The following is an 18,402-nucleotide window of genomic DNA, read 5'->3' on the forward strand; positions in this document are numbered from 1 at the left end:
TGTGGGTACACAACGCTTCTTACCAAAGCATGCTTTATACTTGCAATTAAGTTATGATCATGCAGAGAAATCAACTATAATCCATGAATTAAACTGATTATTTCAACTTAAATCCTTTTTAAAATTTTCCTAGGCTAAGTGAAAGTGATTGGAACTTAAATCCTATTCACCTAAGTTTCTTGAAAATGAGGCCAATCTCTTGAATTACTCAGGCCCTCCTCCAAGTATTTTAAAATTAGACAATTTTTCCCCCTCCCTTATTTTTATGTTGAATTTGTAAGAGCCATGGATTCAACATACCATTTTTTTCCTTAATATTCTGAGACAATAACATTTCAGGCCTTACTAGCCTTGGATTATATTCAGATTTCATTTTAAACAGGTTTATTAAAAATAAATATTAAAAATAATTTAAATTGGGACAAATAAATTACTTTAAAAATACTGAATTTTTCAAATTTAAAAATATGATTTTTTTATTCAGTGCTGAAGCTTCAGAGGATAAATTGAAAAGCCACTTTCAAATCAGACTGTGGTCTGAGTATCACAGACTATTTCTGGGCTTATTTTTTGAGCTTGGCTTTTGGTGAAGGAGTTCTTACCTGTGATTAGAGCACAAGATTGCCAATCGGGAGAGCTAGAGATTTTTTTTGTTCCTAGTTCTGCCAAAGCCTCTGAGAGATTTTAGCAATTTATCTCCTGATAACAGTTAACAAAACAGCTGATATTAAATCCTGAACAAATGTGATTAATTCTTACTTCAGCTTTAGGGGAAATATCCTACAAATAAAATTTTACTTTCAGTATACCAGTATAAATTTGGAATCACTGGCAGAGATTTTCTTCTATAGTTTAGCAACTCATCTGTTTCCATATGGTGCAACACACTAACCTAAGTGCAAGATACAATGCACTTTTGAGTAAATGTATTTGGACAATGGTGCAATTATGGTGCTGGCTTAAACTCAAGTATATAAGACATTGATTCTCAACTATGATGCCACAGTACACACAGTGCCATGACATTCTTTGAAGAGTGCCACCGGGTACCATGCAATATCAGCACTGTTAGATGTACAAACATCTACCTATGATAAACCCAAGATAAACCCAGAAGCCATGTCCAAATGAGAATGGCCAAGTGGTATGTGGCGCTGCAGACCTGCCCACAGTGCCACATACTGCACATTCAGCTGTTCTCCATGCTGCAAGGGAGCAGCGCAGTGAGGGTTCTGACCCCTGGATATCCTGGGTTAAAAAAACCTGCACAAAAAAAAAAAAAAAAGCAGAGTGGGGCATGCTGCTCAAAACCAGAGCCTGGTGCTCTGGCTTTTGGCCAGGCTCTGAGCAGCAGGATCACCACTGCTACAGCCCCAAGAGGCCCCTAGGATCCCAGGTAAGGCTGCACTGGGCTGGTTCCAGCCTCCCTTACCCCACCCAGTGTAACCTGCCATATGCCAGAGGGTGCAGGGCATAGGCATTCCCTGGGGACAACTAGATGCAGCACAAAGTGTCCCACTGCTAGTTGTCCCTGGGGAACCAAATGTCCCCACTCATATGGATGCAGCCAGTGATTCCAAACTGGAATCCATAGTGCCAAGCACATTCTGATCTGTTGTGTTTTGCGATGTTCTTTGCAACAGAAGAATTGCTCAGTTATTTTTCCATATACAAAAAAAGTGAGTGAAAACTAAGAGCTGGCATGAGTCTAATGAGGGGTACCCAAAAAGGCTGTGAACTACTGGAGGAGACAAATGACTGACACTAACGTTAATTTATATTGTTCTTCTCATCCACCAATGTAATGATACCTAAATCTGGGATAGAGACATCCAGGGTAGCTATTATAGTGCCTTGCCAGTAGGTGGCTGGGTGCAGGTGAAAGCACTGAACAAATGGCTAGTCCAAGGTAAGCACTGGACAGACAACACCTACACTGGTATATTTTATGTCCCTCTTCTGCTGTAGTTTTATTGGGGAGGGAGGAAATCAAGGCAATTTTGCACTGGATTTAAGCAAACTAGACTTGGTGCAGACCAACATTTGTCTGTTCATTTCTAGTTTACCCTGGTGAAAGGGTTGGCTATACAGATGTATGGGTATCATCATGTAGCCCAAAATATAGGCAAAGACTGGAAGCAGATTTTGTCCCTTAAACCCTATATCAGAAGGGAAATTTTTACCTATCATACTTGTCTAACTAAAAACCAATTAACCCCCATGGATAGATGCTCTTATTTCAGTATGACAGACTTTCTTTCAGCTTAGCATGAAGCCCTTTGGAAGTGACACAAATCTGCTGAACAAAGCCACTTTTATACCACCACCACCACAAAAAAAAAAAAGGCATATCACACAAGGAGTTACCACAGTATAACTCTGCTGGCCTAGATTTACCATCTAGATTATACTGGGGGAAAAAAATCCCCATACAGAACAGAGACTTAATAAGGTAAGAAATGATCCCAGCTAAACAATGGGCCACCTCTCTGCGAAGACAGCCCATTTGTCTGTTCTGTGGCAGCTACAATTTGATTTCCATTTACAAAGCTTTGAATTCCCACTTGCTGGTTTCCAGAGCGTTACCCCCTCACCCTGCCAACCAGGTCAGACCAAACGACAGCAGGGAAAGACGGGGCAGGGGGATCTTTTGGCAGACCAAGCCCCAGATTTCTCCCACTTGAAACTGGCTCCTGAATCAAGGTACCAGCTAGCAAAGCCTCGCCCTGTCTCTAGACCCTGCGTCGCGGAGAAGAAAATATAAAACATCATCAAGATACGTAAACATGAGCCTCTCCTGCCAAAGCAGGGTGGGCAAGGAAGGTGGAAGGGGCCAGGTCTGAAGGCGACGCATCCCTGCACCACCAAGTTGCCCCCAGACGGTTTTGGGGGCTCCCAACCAAGCTGCACTGCCGCCAAGTGCAGACTAGACGGCAGGGCAGGTGCCCACGGAGAGAGACCTGCAGCTCGGAGCAAGGTGCCAGGCTGTGGCCACAGGGGGGTGGGGGGAGGGGCTGCAAGTGTGTTGCCCCTTGACAGCTCCCCTGGTGAGCCCTGCCAGGCAGGGCCGGGGCAGGGACGAGGACGAGGGCGAGCGCAGTGCAAGCAAGCAGCCCTGCCCAGGCACGGGCTGGCAATGCCTCCGGCTCCAGCTACCGCCCAGCAGCCACGGCCCTTACCTCTCTGCCCGCAGGCACTGCTGGGCGCTCAGGAGATGGCAGCTTGCTATACCGCAGCCTCCTCCCGCTCCCCCTCCTCCGCCAGCTCCTGCTAGTCCCGCTCGCCTGCGCCGCCCACCTGCGCTCCGCCCTCTCCGCGCCCCTGGCCCCAGACGCCTAAGTCCCACCTCCGCCTCCTTCTTCCGCCAATGGGGAGGCGGCAGAAGGAGCCGGTACGCCAATGAGGGTGGCCCACGCAAAGCGGCTGGGCTGGGGGGTGGTGCTCCAGGGAGAGGGAGGCCAAGGGCAGTCCGGTGTTCTGGCCCTGCCAGCACCTCTGCCCTTGCCTCTTCCTGCCCCCCTCGCTCGCCCTGCCTGCTGGGGCACAGGCAGCCCTGCCCAGAGGAGCACATGTGGGGCGAGGGGAGCCCCACATGCTGCCCCCTAGCTAGTGCCAGTGGCCCTGGCAGCACCTTTTCCAAGGAGGCGGGTGACCCAAGGGGTCTCCCCGAGGAAGGGGCTGGCACGATGTGGCCATCAGTGGATCATGGCGTGGCTGAATCAGGGTTACTCTCATTGCATTTGTGTGTTGTTTGAAGGCCCGCCCCTGCCCCCGCAACCTTTGCAGCTGAAGCTGCCCTTTGCGTGTGCACCAGGAGACTGATACTTGGGCAATCCTTTGCCCTGTTAGGAGGGCTGGCAAAGTGTGAAACTTAGCGACAGCACCTCCTTTATTGTTTTCATTGAACACTGAAGGTGGGCTGATTTTGGCTGGGTGGATACATTCCCTGATTTCACTAGCGCTTTTCACATGAGCAAAGGGGAGTGTTGCACAGCTTCTTGTGGTGGAAGTTACGTGCCCGCAATCAGTCTGGTCAGTTTGTAACTTAGGAGTTTTTTCGGAGTAAAGCTCAGCATCCACAAGTAATGCTTTCTCTGTCATTTCTGGATGGTGGGGAGACTTTGTCCCAGCTAGCAGATTGGTGACCTGGCCTCAGTTATTCATGCCTTTTATTATCTGTCTGTTGAAAAAGGACTGGTATAATAAGATAACAGGAGGCCTTCAAGGCTTAGGAAATTTCAGTTAGTACAGAACACTGCAAAGTACACTTCTGTGGCAATATAGGCTTGAACGAAACCTGTCCTCTGCTCTCTGTGCTGGCTGCCCAGAAAAATGGGATTAAATTCAAGATCTTGGTCCTTATCTTTAAGGTGGTCTGTGATCTGAGCCCCAGATACCTAAAAGTATGCATAACGATCTAAGAAGAAAAGCAGGGTTGATAGGTTTGTTCTTCTGGCCTAATTAATCTCTTTACAAGAAGTGTAAAGCTTTTTTCCTGCAGAAGACAGAGCATTCACCAGGTCCTAGTCTGTGGCATGAACTCCCCCAGAATTTAGGACATCGCAGACTTCACTATCTATAGCTCCATATGCATTTTCTTGATTTTTTTTCCCTAGCATGAATATTATAAAGGATAAATATATGTATGATGTATATTTATAATATGATATATTCAAATATAATATAAGGAAACATAGTATGTTATAATAACACATCAAATAGAACATGTCATAATACATAACATATAATACGTGCGTGTGTGTGTGTGTGTGTGTATGTGTCTTAATATATACATAGAAAGAAGCCCCAAAACAAACACTCCCTAATAAATCAAGATTCTCCACCCCACTTAGACTATTGTTCTGGTCACCAATGATCAATTAATAAGGTTATGAAAATGGAGCCCTTACCTTATGGAAGAAGATGAAAGGAACTTGGCATCTTTAGTTTAGCAAAATGAAGATTGAGAAGCAATATGATTATTTTTTATACATTAATGGAAGGTGCATTAGCAAGACAGAGAATTTTTGTTTAGGCTAGAGAATAAATTGAATTTTATTAGTAGATGTTTAGGATTGTGAATCCAAAAAGATGACAAAGCCAGTTGAAAAATACAAATTGCCCGAGTGAGAGCCTAACATTAGAGGGATGGGGGTGAGGAGGGGAATGCAACTAGGTTACAGAAAATACAATGTTAGCCAACTAAACCCCGGGGGAAGGGGAGGGAGGGGGCTTGCGACGCTGAGAGAGAAAGAAGATAGATACACACAAACCTGTACAATCGTCTGCAATAGTGGAGGAAGTAGGTCAAAGAAAGTGTCTCAGTCCATATAGAGTCTCATCGCAGGGGTCCTTTGCAGGTGGAGTGGGGTTGTCCGTTGCTGAAGAATCCTCTCAAAGTGAAGTCCATCTGGTGCAGAGGGGGTTCAGGCGGTCCCCTCTGGGTCTGGTCTGGTGGCGGCTTGTGCTGGGGTTGGAGTACTGGTGGTGGCCCGTGATGTGTTCCACGTAGGTGTCGTAGATGTCCACGGATGGTGTCAGACACCATGAGGCAGCGCATCAGCTTGCCGTAGCGGTGGGAGATGTGGCAGGCACACAGGATACTCTCATTGCTGGGGTCCCAGCCTGTGAGCATTCCCACAATGAGAGTGTTGACCGTCACGTCGTAGCCACAGCCCCTCAGGATGTTGGCCAGCAGGGCGTACTTCTCCCGCTTGCGAGCCTGGCCTCGCGCCGGTTCTCGAAGGGGATGGTTACATCCATGATCGTGACCTTCTTGGCCTCTTCATTTCTGATTATGATGTCGGGTCACATCTGGCTCTCGCAGCCCGGGACGGTGTGTTTCACAGAGATCTCCCCCACTGTGGCCAGGATGGCTCACACCAGGCGGTCCTGGACAGCATTGTGACGGAGCTACCAGGCTCTGGTATGCAGCCTGCAGCTACACAGCACATGGGGGAGGGTCGCTACTGCATAGCCGCACCATCATCACCTCGTCCCAGTGGCCTAAGTGGATGGCCCTGTTCAGAGGCAGGCAACTGGGGTGGGCGCAGTGGAGGAAGCACCAGTCCGTGAAGCGCATGAAGCTTCTGCTGGGCATGAAGTGGTCGCTGGAGTCCCACTTCGAGGTGATGTCAAAGACCTTTCCTTGGTTGGGTTTGGCCCTCAGGTCACCGGTGTACTTGTTTCAGATGGCGTCCTTCAGGAACTGCTCCAGGAAGGTCCTCGTGTGGGGCATCAGGGTGACATGGTCGGCGTGCGGAGCTGGTTGCAGGGAGACTCCCAGCTCCCGGCGCTCCTCAGAACAGGTCCAGGCATGGCCAATGCACTTCCTGAGGTGGCACATGGTGTTGTAGGCTCGGCTCCGCAGCAAGGCAAAGTCCCTGTCATCTCTGCTGAACTCACCCTCCAGTGAACTGCTGAGGAAGGTTATCAAGATCAAATGACTACTAACTGGTTATGAACAAGCTTACACTGGAAATTAGAAGAATTTTTCTCACTATCAGAGGTGTGAAGTTTTGGGATGGACTTCTGAGCAAAGTAGTTGTGGCAGAGAATCAGAATTGCTTTAAGATTGAGCTTGATAACATTTATGGAAGGGATAGCATGAGAGGACAGGAAGTTCTAGGTTCAACAATTAGCATGCCGTGATAGGTGGATTCAGTTACTTGCAATTACTGTGTTGGGATATATAAGCAACTCTTTCAAGAGTTGTAGGTACTTGGGAATTTTATACTTCAGGATTGTAAGGGACACAGAGGAATTCCCCTCCCACCCCAATAATCCCTTGATTGGTTTCTGTTTTTTTATTTTTCCCTTATAGATTCATAGATTCATAGATGTTAGGGTCGGAAGGGACCTCAATAGATTATCGAGTCCAACCCCCTGCATAGGCAGGAAAGAGTGCTGGGTTCAGATGACTCCAGACAGATGCCCATCCAACCTCCTCTTGAAGACCCCCAGGGTAAGGGAGAGCACCACCTTCCTTGGGAGCCCATTCCAGACCTTGGCCACTCTAACTGTGAAGAAGTTCTTCCTAATGTCCAATCTAAATCTGCTTTTGCTAGCTTATGGTCATTATTTCTTGTGACCCCCAGGGGCGCCGTGGTGAGCAGAGCCTCACCAATTCCCTTCTGTGCCCCCATGATGAATTTATAGGCAGCCACAAGGTCACCTCTCAACTTTCTCTTGCGGAGGCTGAAGAGGTCCAGGTGCCCTAGTCTCTCCTCATAGGGCTTGGCCTGCAAGCCCTTATCCATACTTCAAAGCATGGCTTCTTTCAGAGCATTGGACATTGACTGCAATGGCAACTAAAGCTAGAAAATGCATGAGATGCAATTGTTCTCTTGCTGGTACTTAGAAACATGGAGCATGTGGCCAAAGGGTCTTGCTCTTCCTGATCAAACCTACCATCATATTTTGAATCAGGAAGGAATTTTTCCTTATAATATTAGCGAAGACAGTAGAGTTTTTCCCTTTTCTCTGTAGCACAGGCCATGGTCTTTCTCCTAGGATCTTCTCAGCTGTTACAGTGGCAGGGCATTGTCACTGGCCTCATCTCCCCTGCTTTTTACCTATGGCATGTGGAAGAGCAGGGGTCACCAACCTGCAGCACCAGTGCCACAAGTGGCATGGGAAGCCTCTGTGTGTGGTGCACAGAAGAACGGGGAGGGGACTGGCAGCACAGTGGCAGGTAGGGCAGGGAGTAGAAAGAAGAGCAGGACCATGGTAAGGGAACACGGGGTGGGGAGAAGAAAGAAGAACAGTAGATTGGGTAGGGAAAAGAGACTGGAGTGGTTCTCCGGGAACATGGAGGACTAATTTGTGGTGCACCTTCCCAAAATGTTGCCCCCACTGTTGTAGGGTGTTTTTGGTGTTTCTGGTTTTGTGCCTTGTGGTTGGAATATGCAAGGGTCTGGAGTGGGTGATCTTTGGGCAAATAGTTGGAGTGGGTGATCTTTGGGCAAATAGATTATAAGGGGACAGGCTTAATTGTCCAGAAAGCCCTTCCCAGTTTCTAAATATGATACATGTTAGTTGCGTTCTTTAATGCATTATTGGGAGTGATACATTTGCTGAATTATATAGAACAGAAGCACACCCATAAATACTTGCAGGGACAGGGATCTAAGCAAGCAAAGAAACAAAAAGCACAAACTGAAATTGTAAAAATAAGAAAGAGAATAATTCCAGTGCTCTTTAGCTTCTAGAGTTCACATGCTCCTAGATGAGTATGTTTGTGTGTGTGAATATATGCCTGTAACTGCAAGCCAAGGTACCTTGCTTTGCTAATGGAATTTGAAAATGTTTGTGTGGTGGGCATGTGTTTACTTCATGATACTTTGTCGGAGCAGTGGTTCTAAACTTTTTTTGACTCAAAGCACGCCTTGATAGTCTCAAGACACCCCTCGTTAGACTCAAGGTGCCCCTCAGACAATGTCAGCTCTTAATTTTTGCTCATTTTTTTGACAACAAAAAAAGAATAGCATAATTCTTGTGTTTGCAAAGCACTCAGAAAGCCCACCACAGGTCAGAAGGTTTTTAACACTATGTATTCCCATTTGAAATATCTGGGTTTCATCTGGTGAATCAAGTTGGCTCACCTAACAATGCTAACACCATGAAGCAACTTTGAAAAGGATCTCAAGGCACCCCAGGGTGTTGCAGCACCCTGGCTGAGAATCATGGCACGGGAGAAATGCTGCAGCTGTGTTGGGGCAAGAATTATGCAAGAGGCAAGGATTGTTGTGGGTGACTAAAAATTTGACTGGACCAACTGTACTCTTGGAGTTAAACTGCCTAAGGCCAGGCGTCCTTGCTTCATAAAACCTGCCTGATGATCTTGACTGTGCATTGAGAGATCTAGCAACACGGTTCTTGCAGCTGCCACACCTCAGGGCGATGAGAGAGGTTTGTGAACTGTTGTCGTGTGTGGGGCCAGCTTGCCTGGTTGGGAGAGGGCAGATAGGCTGTGAAGCATTGGGTGCCTTCAAGTTTTGGGGAGAAGTGCTTGCAGCTCAGGCTCTGAGCAATGACTTTAATGGGAACTGGTCAAGTCAGGTCAGTCCCAAAGCTGCTGTGACCTTTGAGGCACCTTAGATGCTGTACATCATTGCTGATTTTTTGGGCAGTGACCTGGTGGTGCCCATTTCCTTTTCAGGCATGGATGGCTCTTGGCTCACGCTCATCTGCCCTTTGACAGATCTTGCTTTTGGTCCTGCTGTGTGTCCATACACCCTCCTCACCCAGGCTAGCTTAGTTAGGGGGCACCGGTTTAGTTGCAGACAACTTGACCATGGAATGGGCTGTGCTGGTTTTATATGGTACCAGATAGTCGATCAAGAGGCCTGGCCTGACATGATCCAGCCTGCAATGGGTCCTTTGGTCCCACCTGGTCCAGGTGCCATCCAGCCCGTGTTGCATCCCAGCACCCCAAGCATGCAGCAGGGCTGGTACACCTCTGTGGCTAGACTCCATTTCTAGGCAGCCCCATGGCGGCAGCTCTTTCCAGAAGGTGCCACCATCAGCTCTAGTCCCATGCAGACTGGCATGGACCAGTGCACACAGCCCTAGCCCTGGGCTTGGCCCAGCCTGTCCTGTACTCACTGTGGACCAGGAGGACCCATGCACACCAGCCTGGGACCCCCCTAACTCCAGTCCCAGGCTGCCCATGAGCTGTGGTGGCAGCAGCCAGAGAAAAATTGCTGCTGGGCACATGGGAAAAGTGGGACAATATAAAACCTCCCCCTCACTCCTGTCAAGTCCTTCTTGTTGAAGCTATCAGATAGCTGATCAAGATAGTCAATCAAGATATGATCCAGCCTGGGTGGTGCCATGGGTGAATCTGGCCTGTGGGTGGGAAGCAGCATTGACAATTGGGGCTTTGCCTTCCAGCTGGCTCCTTCCTGGGGGCCTGTGGGGGTGTGGTACCAGGATGAGCCTGGGGCTTCAGCTGCAAGAGTACTGGGCACAAGTGGTGATATAACCTGTGTGCTAAAGAATGAAATGTATTTAATTGGAGCAAAAAATTAACTATATATATCCACCTCAGTAGGAGAACCAATGCGAGGCCAGAGGGGTCTTGAGGAGAAATACGTATGTGTATATGTGTATGTACATGTATACATTTTATTTTTTGTATTTGTATATACACTATATACACACACACCCGCCGCCGCCGCCACCGGTCCCACCGCAGCGCCTCTCTCCCGCGTAGGTCCCCCTGACCGGGGCGATTGCTCGGCGTCTCGATTGCTGCTGCCTTTTCCCCACTGCTCAGTGGCATCGGCCGCCGATTGAGCGGGGCTGAGGCGGGGCTGCCCGCGGTTGCTAGGGGCGGGGGCGGCGGCGGCAGGAAGCGGCCGGGCCGCTGGGCGGTGAAAAGCGGCGCGGGGCGGGCCGGTATCTCCTTCCCTTCCCCCTTCCTTCCCTCGCGTGCGCGGCGTTGCTGGCCTGTCCTGCAGCGGGGTACCGACGCGAGCGCCCGGACGAGGAGCTGGCGGCGGGGAGCAGGTGAGGGTCCGGTCCGGTCCGGTCCGGTCCAGTCCTGCCCGCGGCCGGCTGCCCTTCCCCCCTCTCCCCCCCCACGGGAGGTGTCACGCGCCGCTGAGTGTCCCTGTCCCCGCGGGCCGGAGCTCCTGCCGCCGGCGCGGGGGGCTTCGGGGCGCGGTCCTCGCCAGGGGGTGATGTGTGATCTTTACGTGTACACGGGTGTGTCCACACACGCATGTGCACATACCTTGCGTGTGTATACGTAGATATGTATAGAAACACAGTGCGAGTGTACTCTGTGTGTGTGTGTACACACCCACATACACGATGCATATATCCGTGTACGCACATGGGTATGTGTATCTATATGTGTGTATGCATGTGAATGTGTGTGTATTTGTACACAATGCATATATATATATATATACACACACACACACACACACTTATGTATATGGATATGCATGCACTGTACGCATGTGTGCACATATGTGTGTATATGCATGCATGTAAACGCACAGGTATATATGTACATACGCACAAACATACACACACCATGTGTATGTGTATATATACCTCTGTATGTATGTGTCTGTGCATGCATGCCATGTGCATTGAGAGCACCTCTATGGTTTGAGCTGCTGCATGAAACATTCCTGAGTACTCAAAATATGCGAGCAGGGTACACAGGGAAGGGAGGGCAAGCATCACTGCACTTTAACTGTGTATGTATGAGAGAGAGAGAAATAAAACAACATACACACATATATGAGAATAATTTTATATAGAAATAAATCAAACTTATATATGCATGTGTGGACATACACATGTGTATGTGTATCTCTACATAGCTCTGTATGTGTTTTTAGCAGAGTTGTGTGATAGCATTCTGGCCAACAAAACAGGGCTTAAATACACAGGGCTTAAAATAAGAGGCCTGAGGAGCATCCTTAGTTGGTAGCCTCCTTTATGTATGCAACTTTAGCAAAGGCTTGTTCTAAATATTTGCAGACAGTTATTCTGTCACCTTAAGGTGGGAAGAAAGCAAACCGTCTTCCACTTTCTTTGGTTTCTTCTGTTAAATTGAGTTGGGGACTTCTTCCCTCCCTCCATCCCCAGGGCTAATTTTGATAATTCTAGAGAATAACTAGCAAAAAATAAACCAAGAACTTGTTTCACTTGCATATTGGATCTCTTGTGCATACATTGTAGTTTGTTTGTGGGCTTTTTCCCCCTTTTTCTTTAACTGCTTTAAAAACAAGGAAGTTGTGAAAGGTGCAGTTGATCTTAAGAACCACAGCTTGCACCATTTTAATTGGTCGCTTTGAGTACTTTTATATCCTCCTCATTTCCTTAAAGGCAGAATTTGGGTATTAAACTGTAATTTGACTGTCCCATTCTGTTTTCAGTTGTGGTTGCAATGGTAGGCTAAGGAAACACAACTCCTAAACTACCTATAAAGTAGTTGGAAAGATTGAGGAACACTTATTGATCCTTCTTACCTTGTTGCTGTCTGACCTGTGTAACTTGTGAAGCTGACTCTGTTAATTCTACTTCCTGTTAATAGGGGACAGTGAATTTTTGCAGTGAGAGGTAGAGGCAGTACTGCTGTCTGCATCTGTAGCCAAGATGCGATGTGAGAGTAGAGTAGCTCCCATTTTACCTCTTTGCATTTAACTTTATCAAGTCAACTAAGGCACCTGATACTGGCTTTGCTTCATAATATTTATGGAAATACTTGTTTGTGATGCACAATTTTTCTTTTTCCAGGACACATGAGATGGCCACAGATGACAAACAGTCTCCAACACCGGACTCTGTTAGTGATCTTCCTCGTTCACCTAGTAGTCCCTCTCATCTTACTCACTTCAAACCCTTGACTCCTGATCAGGATGAACCTCCATTTAAATCTGCCTACAGCTCATTTGTAAATCTCTTTCGTTTTAGCAAAGGTAAGCACTTATTACAGAGCTATTGCTTTTACTTCCAGGTAAATGGGTATCTTGCTTGAGAATCTTTAGTTAGGAGCAGGGCTTCAGACTGGTGGCCAAACGGATGATTAAGGAAGCTTCTGTGAGAAGCTTTTTATACTGTATGTAACATGAGCTGGATTCAGTCTTGTGGTAAAAGTGATTAAGTCTGCTGGCAGTGCAAAGTGCGGAGTTGAAGCCTACTTGCAACCTTTGATCTAGCTTCATTGAAAATCTGCAGCTGCCAACAGTGGTTGAAGACAAGCCAGCAGGCAATCCTCTGAATGACCTTCATAGCAGAGCTTTTTGGAACCAAGAGGGGAAAGTAAAGGTCCTCTTCTCTGCCCCGCAAGCATTTCTGGGATGCTGTTTGCCTAGTGAATTCAACATCTCTGCTTGGTGTGAACTCTACTCTGGCCCTACTTTTCTTCACTCCTCATCACCTGTGAATTGGCACTATATCTTTGGGCTTCAAATTGTTATAATTCATGTATAGAAACTTAAAAACACCGTTCAAAAGGCATATTTTTTCACAGTTTCAGTCCTACAGAAAGCTGTGTAACATGACTGGGCAGTAATGTAAAAAGGAATAGGGGTGGTGGGAGGGCTGCTTTGCGCAGCTTCAGCAAGAAGGGCTTCACAGCAGCGAGGGGAGTGGTGGCCACTTTTCCCCTGTGCCCAGCAGCAGTTTTTCCCTGGCTGCCATCACCATAGCTCATCATGGGTAGCCTGGGACCTGGGGTGGGGGGATTCCAGGCTGGTGTGTGGGGGGTCTTGGTTGGTCCAGAGTGGGCACAGGGCAGGCTGGGCCAGGGCCAGGGCCAGGGCTGTGTGCTCTGGTCCCTGTGAGTTTCCATGGGACCAGGGCTAGTGGTGGTAGCAGCCAGAAAGAGCTGCCACTACTGGGCTGCCTAGAAATGGAGTCCAGCCACACAGTTACGGCAGCCCCACTGCATGCTTGGGGCGGTGGGATGCACTAAAGGTTGGATAGCGCCTGGGCCAGGTGGGACCAAGGGACTGGCTGCAGGTTGGATCCAGCACACAGGGCATATTTTTACCAAACCTTGGTTTAAGAGTTTCTGGCATGGGTAAGAGAACTGTCTCTGATCTTAGAACCTGCTCCCTTGCTGTCAGTATTGCATGCCTTCCCCCCTCCTGCACTTCCTCCCTTGCAGTGTTTGTCCCAGGAGCCAACTCTGTTTGTTATGCTGTTATGATAGGGCTTTACTTGGCACCTGGGTTTTAAGCATTCTTCCCAGGAAAACTTCTGTTAAGCAGAAGAGCTTGGAAGGAATGGTGGAAATGTTTGGTTTTGTTCTGGTATTGGTGAAATTACACTGAGGTGAAGAAGAAAACAGTATAAACTAACAGAGGGAAAACGAGACTCTTTAATCACTGGAAAGAAAAAAAAAAAACTGCTTCCCTTGGGTAGTGGGGAAGATTTTTCATAAAATGGTTAGATGTCTTGGGTTATTAACTTAGGACATTCTGCTTTTCATTCTGTTCTAGATCTGTACTTGTTTTGTTTGGGGAAGGACACAAAACAAGCACACACCAGTCAATGGGTCCTGTTCAGTGAGTCTAGTCTAGTCAGTTTAATTAACTGAGTGTTGGATAAGCAAATTTTTAAAATAATGTGCTTATCATTTTTATGATAAGCACAGGGCACCTTAACACTATTGGAATTTACTGGTGTGAAATTTGCTGGTGTTTGGTGGTGGGAATGAACAAGTGACCAGCTATCTACTGTAAGATATATGCTGTTGCAAGTAGTTAGCTGGGGAGACTGATATAACTAGCTTGCATTGAGAAAACAGGATAGAAGTGGATATCTGATGCTTATACTAGTGTAGCTTCATAGATTTCATAGACATTAGGGCTGGAAGGGACCTCGGGAGATCGAGTCCAGCCCCCTGTCCAAAGGGCAGGAAGTCAGCTGGGGTCATAGGATCCCAGCAAGATAAGCATCCAATTTACTCTTGAAGGTGTTCAATGTAGGTGCTTGAACCACCTCCGCTGGCAGACTGTTCCAGACCTTGGGGGCTCGGACAGGAAAGAAATTCTTCCTCATGTCCAGCCTGAAACGGTCTTGCAGGAGTTTGTGACCGTTCGACCTTGTCATCCCTTGGGGTGCTCTGGTGAACAGACGTTCCCCCAGATCCTGGTGGTCACCCCTGATAAACTTATAGGTGGCCATCAGATCACCCCTGAAATTAGTGTTCCTAGAATCATAGAAAATTAGGGTTGGAAGAGACCTCAGGAGGTCATCTAGTCCAACCCCTTACTCAAAAGCAGGACCATCTTCAACTATATTACCCCAGCCAAAGCTTTTGTATAGCCAGGCCTTAAAGACCTCCAAGGATGGAGATTTTGGATAGCCTGTGCTTTGCTACTCTCCTGGTGAGAGAGTTTTTCCTGATATGTAACCTGAATGTCCCTTGCTGCAACTTAAGACAATTGTTCTCTCTTCTGTCATATACTACCACTGGGCACAGTCTAGCTCTATCTTCTTTGTAACTGTCCTTCAGGTAGTTGAAGGCTGTTATTCAATCCCCTTAGTCTTCTATTTTGCAGACTAAATATGCCCATTTCCCTCAGCCTGTCTTTGGAAGTCAAGTGCCCCAGTCCCCTGTTTTTGTTGCCCTCGGCTGGACTGTCTCCAATATGTCTACATTCTTTTTATAGTGAGGGGCCCAAAACTGGATGCTGTATTCCAGATGTGACCTCACCAGTGCCAGATAGAGGGGAAGAATCACTTCCCTTGATCTGCTGACAAGGCTTCTACTGATGCAACTCGGTATGCCGTTAGCCTTCTTTGTAACAAGGGCACGCTGTTGGTTGATATTCAGCTTACTGTGCACTGTAACGTCCAGGTCCTTTTCTGCAGAGTTGCTGCTTAGGCAGTCAGTCCCCTGCCTGTAGTGGTGCATGGGATTGTTCTGCCCTAAGTGCAGGACTTCACACTTCTCCTTAGCAAATCTCCTGAGATTTCTTTTGTTCCGGTCTTCCAATTTGTTGAGATCTCTCTGAATCCTAGCCCTACCCTCCAGGACATCCCCCAGCTTGGTGTCATTTGCAAACTTGCTGAGGGTGCACTTCATTCCATCTTTTAGGTCATCGATGAAGATATTGAACAAACCAGCCCCAGAACTGACCCCTGGGTCATGCCACTTAATACTGTCTGCCAGCCAGACATTAAGCCATTGATTCCTTTCAGCCTGATGATCCAGCCAGCTTTCTGTCCACCTTACAGACCATTCATCCAACCTGTACTTCCTTAGCTTGCTTGTAAGAAGGTTGTGGGAGACTGTATCAAAAGCCTTGCTAAAGTCAAGGTACATTACAGCCACTGCTCTTACACATCCACAGACCTGGTCTTCTCATCATAGAAGGCAATAAGGTTGGTAAGGCAAGACTTGCCCTTGGTGAATCCATGCTGACTGTTTCTAATCATTCTATTCTTCAAGCGCTTAGGAGAAAAAAAAAAAGATTTCTTAAGCACTTGCTCCATGGTTTTTTCAGGAACATAGGTGAAGCTGACTAATCTGTATTTTCCTAGATCTTCCTTCTTCCCTTTCTTAAGTTAGGCACCATATTTGCCCTTTTTCACTTCTTGTAAGATTTTGTTCTGGTTTTATAGCTTCATAGTTGGTAGGATCGGAAGGGACCTGAGCAGATCATCAAGTCCGACTCCCTGCCATGGGCAGGAAAGAATGCTGGGGTCAAACGACTATGGGAAGGTGATTATCTAGCCTCCTTTTGAAGACCCCCAGGGTAGGAGCAAGCACCACTTTGCTTGGAAGTTGGTTCCAGATCCTAGCCCCCCTGACTCTGCCTTTTTAATGTCCAACCTGAACCTACTCTCAATCAACTTATGGCTGTTATTCCTAGTTACTCATGGTAGTGCTCAGGGGAACAGGGTCTGTCCTGCTCCTTGATCCGGGTCGCTAGTTTCAGTTCTGTGTCTCCTTAGCCTTCCTAACAGCCCCCCTACAGCCTTGAGCAATTGTGGTGTAATCCTTCTTGGTGATGGCCCCTCCCTTCCACTGGGTGTACACCTCCTTTTTAGTTTTCAGACGATCCTGAATGCCTTTGGTGAGCCATGGGGGCTTTTGAGCACTCTTGGCCCCTTTGACTTGCATTGGGATTATTGCCCTTTGGGCTCGGAGGATCATCTGCTTAAGGAACAACCACTCCTCTTGGACTCCCAGCTCCCCTCCCCTCCCCTCTGGGACCTCAGTCCCTCCCCGACTAATCTCCTTAATTCATTGAAATCGGCCCTCCTGAAGTCTGGGGTTCCTGCCTTGCTGCAAGCCTTTGACGCCCTGTGCTGGATGGTGAATTCCAGTGGATGATGATTGCTATTGCCTAGGTAGTCAAGAACCTGGAGCCCCCTCACCAGGTCATTGCCTGTGGCCAGGACTAGGTCCAGTAAGGCATTCCCCCTGGTGGGACTGTGCACCTCCTGGGTTAGCTGGAGGTTCTGTATCTCGGCTAGGAACCTATGTGAGCAGTCAGACCTAGGTGACTGCTCCTCCCAGCAGATGTCTGGGTAGTTTAGCTCACTGAAGAGTTCCTGGCTAAGCCACAGTATTCTTCTGCCATACGTGTTAGGCTTCCTGTGCATTGGCTTGGTTTGTTTGTGTGCTGTCAGTAAGGTTTCTTTAAAGTTCAGCTATCTTTCTTGGACTCCTTTTTGCTTCAGACTGGCCTCCCATGGGATTCTGCCCATCAGTTCCCTGAGAGAGTTGAAGTCTGTTTTTCTGAAGTCCAGGGTCCTTACTCTGCTCTTCTCCTTCCTTCCTTTCCTCAAAATCCTGAACTCAGTCATCTCATGGTTGCTGCTGTCTAGGTTACCATCTACTTCTACGTTCCCCACTAATTCTTCCCTTTTTGTGGGTAGCAGGCCAAGAAAAGCACAACCTCTAGTTGGCCTCTCCAACTCTTGCACCAGGAAGTTGTTTCTAGCACTTTGTCCAAAAACTTTCTGGATTGCCTGTGCACTGCTGTATTGTCCTCCCAGCAGTGTTGCTATATCCCTGATTTATTTTTTTTTCCTATCCTACCTCCTCTTCAACTAACTCTGTTTTGTGTACCAGCTGGGCATACAGTTGGGGACACATCATATACATTGTGCATTGGGACACATATGCATTGTGCATTCACTCTTTCTTTACACTGGTGTAAGGATAGGGTACACTAGTGTAAATGCGTCGTATATGGGATTAGAGACTGTAGGAATATACTTGTTTAATGGAAATACTTCAGCCATTTCTGATCTGACAACATCAAAAGGTATGCCTAGCCAACCATAATTAAGGAAGGAGTACATTTCCTTGCATTAGATCAGTGGAGGCCAACTTTCCTGGCATGTGTACTACAGATTAGCTCTATACCTCTGCAAGTGCCATTCCAATCCCTTTCTCTTGCCCAATTTGCTGCTCTGCTTTCTGCTCCCTGCCCTATCTGCCACTGCTGTCTGTCCTGTCCCTGATCTGCTGTCTCATGCATGGAAATCTATCTATATCACTTGTGTTGCAGGTTGGCCACCCCTGCACTAAACAAATAAGGTTGCAAAATTGTATATTTTAAAGCAAGGCTGTCCAATGTTAAAGCTGCTGGGGGCCACATGCCTCGTGGACTGTACTGTTGGGGCCCCAAACCACAGAGGCAGCACTAGTGGGGAATTATGAGCCCTGTACACTGGTGTGCACACAGGTTGGTCTTTCCTCCCCCACTGCAACATGCACATGAGGCAGGATGCTACATGGGAAAGCATCTGTCCATCTGCCATGTCACAAACTAGGGGGAATGCCTTACTGGATCTGGTATTGGCAACAGGGGATGACATAGTAGGGGACCTACAGATCGGTAGCCATCTGGGGGACAGTGATCACCTAAAAATACAATTCGACATAAGGCGTCGAGTGGGTAAGGTAAC

General features: G+C 47.6%; 2 protein-coding genes across 4 annotated transcripts in view; one reads left to right on the forward strand and one right to left on the reverse strand.

The window, feature by feature from the left end:
* Positions 1-3,280, reverse strand: part of IDH1 (isocitrate dehydrogenase (NADP(+)) 1, cytosolic) — a 34,818-nt gene extending 31,538 nt beyond the window's left edge. The window contains exon 1 of the mRNA XM_019554257.1: positions 3,180-3,280. The gene's annotated coding sequence lies outside the window, so the exon portion shown is untranslated. The remainder of the gene's footprint in view (positions 1-3,179) is intronic.
* Positions 3,281-10,407: 7,127 nt separating this feature from the next.
* The window catches only part of PIKFYVE (phosphoinositide kinase, FYVE-type zinc finger containing), a 98,837-nt gene continuing 90,842 nt past the window's right edge, over positions 10,408-18,402 (forward strand). For all 3 annotated transcript variants that reach the window (XM_019554191.1, XM_019554192.1, XM_019554193.1), the window contains exons 1-2: positions 10,408-10,512; positions 12,262-12,443. In XM_019554191.1, coding sequence (XP_019409736.1) covers positions 12,272-12,443 — 172 coding nt within the window. In that variant the 5' untranslated portion in view covers positions 10,408-10,512; positions 12,262-12,271. The remainder of the gene's footprint in view (positions 10,513-12,261; positions 12,444-18,402) is intronic.

Source organism: Crocodylus porosus, unplaced genomic scaffold, assembly GCF_001723895.1.
Source record: "Crocodylus porosus isolate Cpor-Errol unplaced genomic scaffold, CroPor_comp1, whole genome shotgun sequence".
NCBI lineage: Eukaryota > Metazoa > Chordata > Crocodylia > Crocodylidae > Crocodylus > Crocodylus porosus.